Source organism: Lissotriton helveticus, chromosome 2_1 (assembly GCF_964261635.1).
Source record: "Lissotriton helveticus chromosome 2_1, aLisHel1.1, whole genome shotgun sequence".
Classification (NCBI taxonomy): Eukaryota; Metazoa; Chordata; class Amphibia; order Caudata; family Salamandridae; genus Lissotriton; species Lissotriton helveticus.
In genome coordinates this window covers 1,516,615,470-1,516,629,031 of record NC_136059.1, presented here as the reverse complement: position 1 = coordinate 1,516,629,031, position 13,562 = coordinate 1,516,615,470, and the positions used below count along the sequence as shown (strand labels likewise).

Below are 13,562 nucleotides of genomic sequence, written 5' to 3'. Positions count from 1 at the left end.
GCGGTTTAGCGCCCGTTCTGGGGGTGGGTGGGGAGCGGGTTGGTTGGGTTGTTTTGGGGTTTCGGGGGAATGTCAGTGCGCCCGGGGATTTGTTGAAGAATCGAAATGCATTTGTAATTCTGAATGGGGACCCTACCTGAATTGAAATGTATCACCTGGAATGTGCGGGGACTGAATTCCATGATGAAACGACACAAAGTACATGCCTATATTGTTCGCAGGGGATCCAGGTGGCTTTTATGCAAGAAACACATTGACCAGTCCGAGGGGCGGGCCTTGCAGCGTAGATGGCGGGGCCAACTGTTTTATACTACCTATTCTGCCTTTGCACGGGGTGTTTTGATTTGGGTGAGAGCAGGAGTTCCGTTTCAGCCCGACAACAATGGTGGATCCCGAGGGGAGGTTTTTGGCTGTGCAGGGCCGGCTCGATGGGAGGGATTTGACGCTCTGTAGTGTTTACGCCCCGAATGTAGAGCAGACTGCCTTTTTTGCACGATTATCTGGGAAATTAGCAACAGTTTTGGCGGGCACGGTCCTACTTGGAGGAGATTTTAACTCTGTTGTAGATGTGGAGTTGGATAGGTCACACCCACCACTAGCTCAGTCCGCAGTCCATAGAATAGCGAAGGGGAGACGGGATTGGCAGAATACATGGGACTTGGTTGATGCATGGCGAACGCAACATCCTGCTGAGAAAGATTATTCCTTTTATTCCCCTCTGCATGATCTGCATGTCTGGCTTGACGGCATTTTAGGCTCACGAGATGTTCAGAGTTTGGTCCGCCATAGCGAGTATCTGGCGAGGACGATCTCTGACCATAATCCCTGTTTGGTGGTTCTCCAGTGGTCCCGGCAGCGACAGGCTATTCCCACTTGGCGTTTGAACCCTCTGGCGTTGGAGGACTCAGTTTTTAAGACGACAGTGCAGGAAGGCATGGAGCGCTACTTTGCTGAGAATGAGGGAACGGCGTCGAGTAGGGCCCTCGAATGGGATGCCTTTAAGGCGGTGATTAGAGGGGTTTGTATCTCCTCTACGGCGGGGGCTCGTAAGACTCTCCTACACGATCTTGCGCAGAGCGAAGAACGGTTATGTTTCGCGGAGCGGGCTAGCCCCGCGGATTCCGAGTCTCACGGGGCAGTCCTGGCTGCTCGTGAGGAGGTCACGACGCAGATGGAAAAGCTCCGTTGCTTCGACCATAAAGAATACCTCGTTCGGGCTCACGCTGAGCGAGATAAGGTGGGCTCCCTGCTGGCTTGGTTGGCTAATCCTACGGCCCGTGGCACCCCGATTTTGACCCAGTCTACTGTGGAGGGTCGCTTGGTCTATACCCAGAAGGAAATTAATGACCAAATCTTTGCTTATTATGAGCACCTTTATAGGAGCGCGATGCCGACTGTGCCCGAGGGACTTGATGATTTCCTAGTCGCAGCCCGGCTGCCGCGCCTCGATCCGGGTCAGGTGGATAGGTTGGGAGGGGAGATTTCAGTAGGGGAGATTCGTACGGCGATTAAGCACATGGCTCGCGGTAAAACGCCCGGCGCGGACGGTTTACCGGTTGAGTTCTACGCAGCGTATGTGGATATATTGGCCCCGCGATTGCATGCTCTTTATAGGGAGGCTTGGGACACTCGTGTCTTGCCTGCGACCGCCCGGGAGGCCATTATAATACCCTTATTAAAGCGTGGGGGTGATGCCAGTTCTCGTTATGCCTATCGACCGTTATCTATGCTTGCGGTTGACTATAACATTTTGTGTAGGATCCTCGCATCGCGACTCCTCATCCATATGCGAGCCCTGGTTCACCCGGATCAGGCGGGCTTCATTCCCCAATTCACCACTGCGACTTGTATACGTCGACTCCTCCGGATCATGGGGGGCGATTTTGGAGGGTTCCCGGAGGCTACTGTGCTCTCGATCGACATTGAAAAGGCCTTCGACAGTGTGGAGTGGCCCTACCTGCTCTGGGTCTTGGAGGCGTTCGGATTGGGGGACCGGTTTGTGAAATGGACTGCATTGCTCTATAATGCGGCTACAGCCAGAGTGAAAATGGGAGCCACAATATTGGCTGCATATCGGGTTGGCCGCGGGACGCGCCAGGGGTGTTCGCTGTCCCCCTTGCTGTTTGCGTTGGCCATTGAGCCATTGGCATCTCATGCTCGGGCAGGACGGGAGTACGAAGGCCTGGTGTTGAGGTGCGAGACCCATTATATCTCTCTATACACTGACGATCTGCTGATGTTCTTGGCGGATACTAATGACTCGCTTCGTGGAGCCAAACTCCTACTTCAGGATTTTGGCAGTATCTCGGGACTGAAGGTCAACTTGGAAAAGACCTGCCTCTTCCCGGTAACCCCAAGAGAACACGCACCCCAGATGGAGGGGAACCTTCAGTGGGAGCACCACTGTCTCCCGTACTTGGGTACTCATGTTTATCATTCTCAGCTAGACTTGCTGGAGGGCAATGTGAATAGGGCGATCAGGAACCTACAGAGTAACATGGGATTTTGGCGTACCCTGCCTCTGTCGGTTGCGGGAAGGGTGGCTTTGCTGAAAATGATAGCGCTTCCTCGCCTACTGTATTTGTTTCGCACATTGCCTGTATGGATACCAGCGTCAATCTTTCGTAAACTTCGGTCCTTGACTACGGGGTTCATTTGGGAATCCGGCAGGCGGCGAGTCGCTTTGACCACCCTGATGCGTCTCAGAGCGGATGGAGGGCTGGCAGTCCCTGATTTTGAATGGTATTATCTGGCGGTGCTGCTACAATGGCTTACTCAAGCAGTGGCTCTGGAGTTCAGGGGACCGGAGGGACCACAGGGAAGACTAATTCCCAGACATGTAATCTCTTTTATAATACTGGGCCAGAAGATTGACTTAGATCAACTCACTCTGGAGGAACGTACTCTTCGTCTCTGCTGGCATCGCAGTCACAAACGATCGGGTACCATTCATCCATATGCCCCAGAGATTCCTTTGGGGATGTGTACGGCTCTTCCGCACGGCGGTAATTGGTCGGCATTGGCTGTTTGGGAAGATCTCGGGCTACATATGATTGGAGATCTGTACAGAGATGGAGACCTGCTGACTTTCCAAGAGTTGCGGGACACTTATGGCCTCCCGAGAGGTGATTATTTGCTGCATGCCGCCTTAGTAGCTGGTATTCAGAAACAATGGAATATGGGGCTTTCTGAGCTGCCGACCTCTCTGGGCTGCCAATATGTGGTTATGGTGGCTGGTACTTTCAAGGCCGTTACCTGCCTCTATAAGAGGTTATCAGCGGAGACCTTGCTATCCTTGGATGGGTTGCGAGGTAAATGGGAATTGGACATCGGAAAACCCATCCCTGGGACGACGTGGCCCCAGCTGGTTTGGCGCGCCTGGAAGGTACTCGGAACGCTAGATTTCAACTAGTTCAGTTTGTTTACGCTACATCGGGCGTATTTGACACCAGTTAAGATTTTGCAATATTTTGGGTGGCGCTACGTCGCACTGCCCCGAGATGTAGGGCTGATGGAGCCGATTTCTCCCATATGTTTTGGTCATGCGCGGGATTGAAGGATTATTGGAGGGAAGTGGTGACTTATTTAAATGCTGTCAAGGATAGGCAGATAGAGGCGGACATGGGAACCTGTTTATTACTCTGGTTCCCACATACCCCTCGAACGAAAGTTACTAACAAATTCTATGACTTGGGTTTGATTTTGGCCAAGAGGGAACTTGCCATGCATTGGAAATCGACCATGGGCCCTAGTAGTTCAAGATGGAAGGCGAATCTCTTGCGTTGGGCACGGGCTGAGGGTATTCTCCGACTACAACAGGCCAGGCGCTTAGATAACGATAAATCCCTAGAAGTGGCTAGAGCATGGGAGGCATTGGTGACAGCGCTCCAGCGCCCTGAGGATAGTTCGAGTGAAGGGGAGGAGGGTCTAGATTAGGCATCGGCACCCAGGTGGGACTGATACTGGAGAAGGAAGGACAGATAATGATTAATGTGATGAGCATATTTTAGGAGGCTATCCCCTTTACGTCACCTAGTGCAGAGAGAGCTCATGATATATGGAGGGTATCCAGGGAAATTGTGCTTTTCTGTATTGGTTACAGGCGCACTGACAGGGGTGGGGGGCACTGAGGGGGGGGGCTCTGGGTTCCTTCTTTTTTTTTACTCAGGGGCTTGAGTGTCAATGGATGCTGTGTAGACTGTCGCTACGGCAATCTGGTGTAATTGATATATGATGCTCATTTTGTTTGCAAATACCAATAAAATATGTTTCCATGACACACAGAATTTACTTTGACACTTTGTTTGCAAAATTTCATGAAGATTGGTTAAACGACGCCAAAGTTATAGGCAGGTCAAAAAATGTGTTTCCTTTGGAAACGACGTCCTAACTATAACTACATCTGTGAATATGTTTGTTGTAAGCAGTCAGTAGCTTTCATAAGCTACTGTGCATACCTAGTATTAGCTTGAGATAGTAGAGTTTGAATGCATTGAGTTTGTGAAATTGAAAAAGTAGAGTTCATATTTAATTTTTTTGTTGATGCGTACCGTACCATGAGAACCATTATTGCATTAGTACATTCAGTATGTTTGCTTGTTATACTAAACAGAGTCCAGTTAGGGTTGAGGATGGAAGTATAGTGTCAGCCTGAATTATCTAAAGCACAAAAATGAAAAATAATGTTTTATGAGAGATATAGTTGAAGTTTCCAATTTCTTTTGCAATTACCAAATCTTGCTATGTACTGTAGTCTCCCATGATCGGAGTCCCAATATAAAATGTAGTAGAAACTTAATAATTGGTAGAAATCTGAGCTTAATAGAAGGTAAGCAAATAAGTCGGAGAAGGGGAATTATACATTCATTTGTCTTGTTTTCACAGAAGTGAGGACTGACTAGTTTGGTATCGCACACGTGAGAATCTAATAATGTTCTTTGGGACAGGTAAACTTGTGACTCTAGCACTCATTGATTTAAATTACTCTTTTAAGCTCATACCTATCATGGTAATGGTTAGGTGTGTAAATTTCATCACCATCACTCATTTATTTGTAATTGGTCTTTAAATGTTGAAATAAAAACAGGCAATAGGTGTCTCTAAAATTTAAATCAGTGACTTTGCTGATAGAGTGAGTAATGTTTGCTGTTTCAGAAACTTCCTACACCAATTACATTCAAGGATGTTGCTGCCTATTTCTCTGAAGAGGAGTGGAAGCTTTTACACGAATGGCAGAAAGAACTTTACAGGAACGTGATGAAGGAAATTCACCAGGCCTTGATTTCGCTGGGTAAAGTTGTACCCTCTTTGTGTGTTTCATGCTGTAAGAAGTCCTCTACTGAGGCTCCACTTGAGAAACCCATTTTTTAATGTATTTCTGGTAAGGCTTTTTACAACAACATACATTGCTTTCTTTGAATTTAAAACGTTTATCTCTAAATCTATTTTGCTAACTGTGTGGTGTTTACGCCTCACATATTCCCCTTAAACATTCCTCAAAGTGGATTATTGAAGAAAACTAAACAGAATAAAAATGCTCCTGGTTCAAATCTGCACTATTCCTTGTGGGCAAAAGACTTCAACTCCCAATAGTAACCTTTTAAAATTTCCATTAAATGCCAAATCAGCTGTAATAAAATGCCACTTAAGTTCATGAATTGGGTTTGGAATTCTCCGCTCATATCGGGTCATTCCTAGAAACTTGTTTAATGACTTTTCCTCACCTTACATTTCCGACCTCCTACCTGCTTTAATATATATATACACACACATACACAAGGGCTTGCTGAGAGATTCAGGGTCTTTCCTTTGTACCCTTTGAAGTCTTATTACTCGGATGCATATTTAGCCTTTCCATTTCCTTCATTTGTGCTGCTGAAACTCTTTCCACATCTTACAAAGCGAGTATTTAGTCTTGGTCTTTTTAACTTAAAGGCGGAAGATTAATCCAGCAAAGTGTCATTGTGGACCTGGATAACATTGACTTCACACACCTCAAGTGAATTCACCTACTAACCAGGTCAAACTTGGGTCTCCTATACTCGTTCACAACTGATTGACTGGTCTTGGATTACTGGTCTCGCCACACAAGCATCCGCATCTCCGTCGCAGTTGCATCCACCAATAAAAGTACTCTAGAGTCCTCTTATAAAAACATATACCTAGGCACTGCAAGTCTCTGACTCCTCCGACGTTCATGCAGGCCCTGTAAAGCCATGTCTGCCCCATCTCCAGCTCACCGACATCCTCCTTGATCATGTGGAATCCAGTGTTAAAAATTAGCAATGCCAGTTTTTTCATCTGCAATACTGCAAGCTCAAACAAAAAAGCAGAAAAGAAACACATGCTTCATTGAAGATTGTAGCACCATGAAATGAAGGGGCAGAAGCCTGGATAGTCCTCTGCAGACTTGCTGCTCTGCAGAAAACATGCCCGCATTTACAATATAGCTTGCACCAAGACTAAAAAAGCCATGTCCAAGATCTCAAAATAGAAGCGGTAAACTCCTTTAACAAAATAGATTCTACAAAGAAATAACCACTTCTAAGTTTAGTCTCTCAGTCATCATGCCTACCAAACATCTGTACGATAAATTAATGTTATTTTTCAACAACAAAATTGCCACACTCCGAAGGAACACTAAAATAGCCACCTGTCCACCAGTCATTCAATCCCCCTAATGTGTTGCATATAAAACTGATAACTGGTCTATACATACTAGGTTTAAATTAATAATATAATTTGACTTCTAATTACAGGTCCTCTCATTGCTACTTCTGTCTTTTCTATACGACCTCCTGAAAAGGAGGAGATCGATCCCCCGGACCAGAGAGACTCTAAAAGAAGACACAGCATCAGCCACTCCCCAGGTGAGAAAGAGGCGCAGCAGTGCTTTAGTTGGGTTGTTAAAGTTATGCTAACAATTTTTCCACACAGCAGCCTACTAACACGAACAGTGTTAGTTAGTTGGACAATTCAGTGTATGGTCAGAGCAATATAAAGGGTAAATAGTATATTGTTCTTAGAACAGTAAGACTAAAGGTGTAATTGGAACTATTTCCCTTTCCCTGGAACTGTTTCTCTTTCACTGATCTGAATAGATGGATAAACAGAATCTAGCTGCCAGGCCTTTGTCATCTTCCTTCGCACTGTTCCCTATCTCCTCATATGAGAAATATGCATTGGCTGCCTGTGGCACAAGACTTTTATTTTAAATTGTTATACATTGTTCATTGAGCCTACCTTGGCACACCCTTTGTGCAATCTAAAATCAAACATTATACCTTAAGAGAAGCTCTTTGATCTAATGGTGCATTCTTGCTTACCATCCCTTGAATTTTTAGCACCAGTTTCGGTGGAAGAGCATTCCCTTCCTTGGCACGTAAGTTGTGGAACTCTCTTCCTACTTAGATTTGCTCAGACACTGAATATTCAAAGTCTGGATGGGTATAAAAACTTGGTTATTCTGCAGAATGAAAGTTTTTCCACTCCGCTATGCACCAGGGTACCGTCCGGTTCTCACTTTGCAAATCAGCTTCATCACCCTTAGACATTTACAAATTATGAGTTTCCCTACATGATATGCATAGATTTCCACATTTAGAGGATACACAAAAATCACCAGTTTTATTGGTGGAAGTCTATGTAAATTGTAGATTTACGTGCTGCTTTATTCTTCCAAATATGAATTTTCCGAAGGGCAGACAGTCTAAGTGCTGAATACTTCTTTTTTTATTTCTGGTATTGTTTTATAGGTACAGAAATCGCTTTCAGTATATCTTAGGCGACTAGGGGACCTTTTGTTTCTATTTTCAACGTAATTTGTAATTTGTACACTTAGGCCAGCGTTTATTGGTAAATTGCTCAGGCCCACAAATTGGTGGTGAGATACCCTTCTTAACGTCTCTGAGGATGTACGTTGTTACAACGCATGCTTTTACTACGCATGCCTTTACAACGCAGGTTTTTCAACGCAAGTCGTTACAACGACTTGCGTTGGGGGGTGCTGGATAGTGAATAGTTTAATTTACTATTCCAACTCCAGTCCCCGTGGATAGTAGGGAAGGTGTTGGATAGTAAATTAAACTATTACCTATCCTAGAGCGCCCCCCAGCACAATTCGTTGTAATGACTTGCGTTGAAAAACCTGCGTTGTAAAGGCACTGCGTGGTAAAAGTTGCGTCGTAAAGGATGTTTTCCCGTCTCTGAGTATTCATAAAATGGCCACCTTGTGAGGCTTCACAGATTTCCCATCGCCAATCCCTACACATCCTCTGTTGAATACTCTTGTTACCTTCCCTAATCCTCAAGCTACAACTGAGGGAAATCCAGGTCCATCTCCAGGCATAATTGTACATCCAGCCTGACAACATGAATTGGGATCTATCATTTGTGCCTACGGTTGGAACCGTCTGGGCTTCAAATCCGAGTAGAGGTGAGAAAAAAAGCATTGTGAATCGATGAATCGAGCCAGAAGGGGGCAAAAAGGAGCTAGGCCATCTTAGTGAACATAATGTAAAGGACTATGAATATCTGATCATTGTACTGAAAATCACAAAAGCCTCTGGTTTTATTATGGTGCAAGTCAATGCAGAATGGAAATTGAAAGAAGCTACAATATATCTCAAGGAATTATACCTTTTGCACGGCATTATGCAGGAGCAGGGCTCAATAACCCTATGTAAGGGGGCAAAATTGTTTTGAAATAAATTGACATATTGACTGTCACAAGCTTATATTTTCGGCCATTGCTAGGTTATGAACTGATTTATGAGAATGTCACATTGCCACTGTAGATGACACTTGTTAGAATTGGGGGTCTCTGGTTGGCGCAATTATTCTCTTGTGACAAGCAGGGACCCTCTCCTCTAAGTCAGGGCACAGGACTCCCCTCAAGAAATAACCCCTGCTTACCCTCTAGGTAGTGTGGCGCAAGCAGTCAAGGCTAATCTCTAGAGTACATGTAGTTAAACATTTGCAGTATCACACACAATAAATACCAACCCACCACACGATGACACCAGACTGTATTTTTGTAAAAATAAATCTCTTTTATATATATCTTAAGCAGGCTTGTAAATACAGTCTTTGCACTTTAAAACGATTCCAGTTACTTTTTAGGATGCCACAGTTCTTATTAGCAATGTTCAATCTTTAAACAGTGTTAAATGCCCCTCAAACCACTTCACTGGGCTTCAGGCACTGTTTACTATTTCAAGGGGTCAAAAAGGCTCCAAATGGGGCGTGGCTTCGGAGGCAATGGAGTAGGCTGTGTCTTCGGAGCGCTCCGGTGCCCCACTGCCTGTTTGAGCAATCTTTAGCGGAGTTTGGGGGCTACGCACCATCCTCGGCTCTTGGGGAGACCCCTGGACAGTTGGGGTGCTGCAGGAGCGGCGAAAGTGTTTCCATACGCCACCTGAGGAGCTGCGGTGTGTCAGCGGGGTCCCGGCGGACAGTCGCGCCCGCCATCTTGGTTGAGCGGCCGGCGGCGGGCTCTCCCCTCTAAGCCTGGGCTGCTCCCGGTTAGGGAATCTCGGCCGGGACTTGGTGATCCGGAAAGGCGCCCCGGAGTGAGTCGCTGCTGAGTCGCCTGGTGGTGCTGGCTGTCTGGACCGCAACGCCGGAGCCTGATGCGACCTGTGGCGACCCCAGCCTGCGGAGATCTCGGCGCCCCGAGGCTGGGCCGGACGTCGGGCCTGGAGACGGGCTCCCTTGTGGGGGTCGGAGAGGCCCTGAAGAGCGGAGGCCCTTGGCGGTGGCTCGCCTGGGGGTCGAAACGGAGAGTGTGTAAGACGGGATCGGAGCGGGGCACCAGCCGCCATCTTGTGCTCCTACCTGGCACCGTAGTCGCGAGTGGCGGCGGCGCCGTCCGGGCACGGAGCCCCGAGTGGCCGGTGCGGAGGCGAAGGTGTGCTGCGCCTGCTGGGGGCTACGAGAGCTGGAGCTGGGTGTGGAAGGCGATCCTTTGCCCCTGGTGCCTGCGGTGGCTCAGTTTTGGCGGGCTGCGGCCAGATCTACTGCATCCCTCCCCCCCCCCCGTGAGCTGAGGCCTTGACTTGAAGCGGTGCTCGGCGAGGGAGTGCTGGGGCCCTGCGACCCTCCGTGCCAGGGAGCACGGCATGGAGCTGCATCTTCGGCTGCCTGCTGTCCGCCATTTCGTGTGTCTTGCTGGTGCGGCGGCCTGTGGGGCGATAAGGCTGACCCAGGAGGCAGGAGACCACGGTGAGCTGTACCGGCTTGGGGCCCTGAGACTCGGCCTGTAAGATGAGGAGCGGTGGGGAGCTGGGATGGTGTAGTGAGCTAAAAAACGGTGATGGATCAAGCCCTGATCTTTTGACTGGGTATGAGTGTTCTGTTTAATTCAGATGCTCTGTACATCGCCACCCCCCTTTTCTGAATCGTTTTGGCCACTATAGGAGTGGCAGGGTATGCTCAGACATGAGTCCCTTGCTCACTGCACCATCAGGATTCAAGCAAGCCGGGCCGAAGACGGCTGCAATGCCAGAAACCGGTCCCCGGAAGCTTGTTTCCTTTCCAGTAAAGAATTGGCTTGGTAGTTTGGTCTGCCCTGTTCCCATGATGCACTGGGCCAGGGTCAGACTAATTTGCATATAGCCGGGTTCTGAGCTGGGATGGTGAAGTGAGCTAAAAAACGGTGATGGATCAAGCCCTGATCTTTTGACTGGGTATGAGTGTTCTGTTTAATTCAGATGCTCTGTCCATCGCCACCCCCCTTTTCTGAATCGCCTGCTGTTGGGGCCTGTCCTATGCACTGCAACTTGGGAATCCTACACCTTGAGCGGTGGTGTGGACACTGGACTGATTGGGCGGCGGAGCTGGCCGGGGGGAATTGAGGCGCTGTTAGACCTGGGCCCTTGATGGTGGAGGTGGCTCTCACCCGGCCTGCTGGTGCGGGCTACGGTGCATTGCTGTGGTGTTGGAGACATTGATCCATCCGGGGACTTGCTTCTACAGACTGTGTGCGCTGTTACACCCTGACTCCCTGCCTGCTGCCTCTTTACCCCCTGACACGGTGGCTTGACCATCACTCTGCGCTGCTGGGCTCTGTCTTGTGGCTGTACTGTGCGCGTGTGCCCTCGAAACACCCTCTAACTTGGACCTGGGGTGAGCGGGGGGGTCCTGGCCCCTGATGCCTGAGCCGCTGCCGCCTGGGGGGGTTCGAGGCCTTGGCGCATTGCTAGGGGGGTGAGGAGATCTGCAGTGACGCGGCCTGGAGTGGAGCCTCCTCCCACTAGCTGTCCCCTTGAGCCCACGGTGCTGCACCCTGCTTATACCTAGTGGCACGAGCTGATAGACTTCATCTGCAGATCTGGCGATGACGAGGTCCTGGGGGGCAAAACGGACCCGGCGGCGACGGCTAAAGACACGTCGGTGATGGCTATGTGGGGCAAGACTGGAGTGGCGGCGCCGACCGACTGCCCCTCGCAGATGGCTGCGGACTCACCGCCGGTGACTCAGGCCTTTATGGCCTCCTTCATGTCTGAGCTTAAGACGGAGATAGGATCCTTGCGCTCGGAAGTGCAATCATGCGTCAAGGAACTGCGCAAGGAGGTCACTGAGCTGGGCGACAGGGTTGACGGATTGCAGAAACTAGTTGATGCGCGCACGGAAGACCAAGAGCAGCTGTGGCAGAGAGTGGCGGCCCTGGAAGAGCAGAACATTGAACTGCAGGTTAAGCAGGAGGATCTTGAGAACAGAAGCCGCCGGAATAATCTCCGAATTCGGGGTGTCCCACTTGAAGAGGAGGGGAAGGACATCCTGACCTATGTGGCGCAGCTCCTGCATGAGGTATGGGGGGACGAGGATGCCTCCCTCCCGACTTTGGATCGAGCCCATCGGGTGTACGGGCCGGCGGGTAGGGCGGGCCTCCTCCCGGACATCTTGACGCGGGTGCACTACTTCACGGAGAAAGAGGCCATCCTGAAAGCGGCAAGGGACAAGCCCAATCTTACCTACGGAGGCCACAAGATACAAATTTTCCAGGATCTTGCTCCCAACTCCCTGCGCCGGCGGAGGTCCTTCCGGCCGGTGACGGAGAAGTTAAGGGCTCTCAACATCTCTTATCAGTGGGGCCACCCCTTCGCCCTTATTTTTCGCTGGGAAGATAAACGCAGGGTCATCCGGTCTTATCATGAAGCGGCCCAACTCCTCAAGATGCCGGAATCGCCGGCCCACGGCGCTTCTCGATCGCGACAGCAGGAGAGGGTCCCTGCTCGCCCGGACTGGACCAAGGTTCGGCGGCATCGCCGCTCTCCTCCGGTGGATGAGAGATCCTCCTCTCAGGCCAAGCAAGCCATCATAGCGCACATCCGCTCTCTTGAGAGCGATCGGGATGGCCAGTCCTCGCATCCGTCTACCCTGTGACCTGGAACTCGTTGGGACATGCTGTTTTCTTGGCTCCTGCTGCCGATGTTGGGCGCTTCCATTTCACCTGTCTGCGGTAATGTGTTGGCCCGCTGACTGCGACGGCCCTTCCCGCAGTGCCTGGACTTCTACTCTCCACTACTACTGTCGGAGGAGGCCCCTACCCCCTCGCGGCGTGGATGTTCTACACCCCTGGGACGTCTTGGCCTTACCTACGCCTGTGGTTGCAATACCCTCAGCTCCAACAGACCACTCCCTACTGGTACCATTCGTGTGGTGGACCTGGAAACGTAGGGGGCCCGCCTTGATTGCAGTGCCTGGCCCGCTTCGGGGGGCTGAGTGATGGACGCTGTCACGTCCAACCGATCTGTGCAGCTACAGGGTGCCCCCTACTCCAGATTGGGCAGCGGGGCTACCGGGATCGAGGTTTCCTGTGCTTCTCGTGGGTACCCCCCGTACTGCCCCATAGGGAGTGACATTTCTGTGTGCGTCCAAACCCTTGGGTAGAGGATGCCCGGTGACTGGGGCAGTTCAATACGGCCCTGTTGGCCTTTATTGCCCTCGGTAGCTACGAGGCCTGGTTGGCCGCTTATTATTCCCCTTCTACCTTTCTTCTTTTCCTACTTCTCCTTCTCGCTTTTCTTCCTTCGGAGCTCTTCTCTTTCTATTTCCCCTGGTTCGGTGGGTGGTAGGGCTGGGATGGGGCGGCTGCTGTCTCCTGGGTGGGGTGGGCGGGAGGAAGGTTCCTCTGGTCATTTCTTCCTACATTGGTGGGAGCGGGGAGCGTGGGCGGATCCTACTTGCTACATGTTATGGCTGCGACTGTGCCTGGGACCCTAAGGTCTTGACACTCAACGTCAAGGGCCTGAATTCCCCTAACAAGCGCAAGCAGGTTTGGCGCTATCTCCTCCAACATCAGCCCAACATTATTTTCCTCCAGGAAACCCACCTACTACAGGGAGACACACACCGCATGGCACACCCCAAGTACCCTCTCCAGTTCTGGGCAGCTGCGGACACTAAAACTGCAGGGGTGGCCATACTATGTAGAGCTGGCTTCAGGCGGGGAGATACCAGACTCTATAAGAGTGGGGACGGGCGCTTTCTAAAGTCGCAGTACATATGGGGCGGCGCAGGTTCACTTTGTGCAACGTGTACGCACCCAATCAGTTGCAGGA

At 50.1% G+C, this 13,562-nt stretch overlaps 1 protein-coding gene across 4 annotated transcripts in view; it reads left to right on the top strand.

The window, feature by feature from the left end:
- Positions 1 to 13,562, top strand: part of LOC144818735 (uncharacterized) — a 170,949-nt gene that overhangs the window by 30,056 nt on the left and 127,331 nt on the right. For all 4 annotated transcript variants that reach the window (XM_078676430.1, XM_078676429.1, XM_078676428.1 and 1 more), the window contains exons 2-3: positions 5,155 to 5,290; positions 6,759 to 6,869. In XM_078676430.1, the coding sequence (XP_078532556.1) occupies positions 5,155 to 5,290; positions 6,759 to 6,869 (247 nt within the window). The remainder of the gene's footprint in view (positions 1 to 5,154; positions 5,291 to 6,758; positions 6,870 to 13,562) is intronic.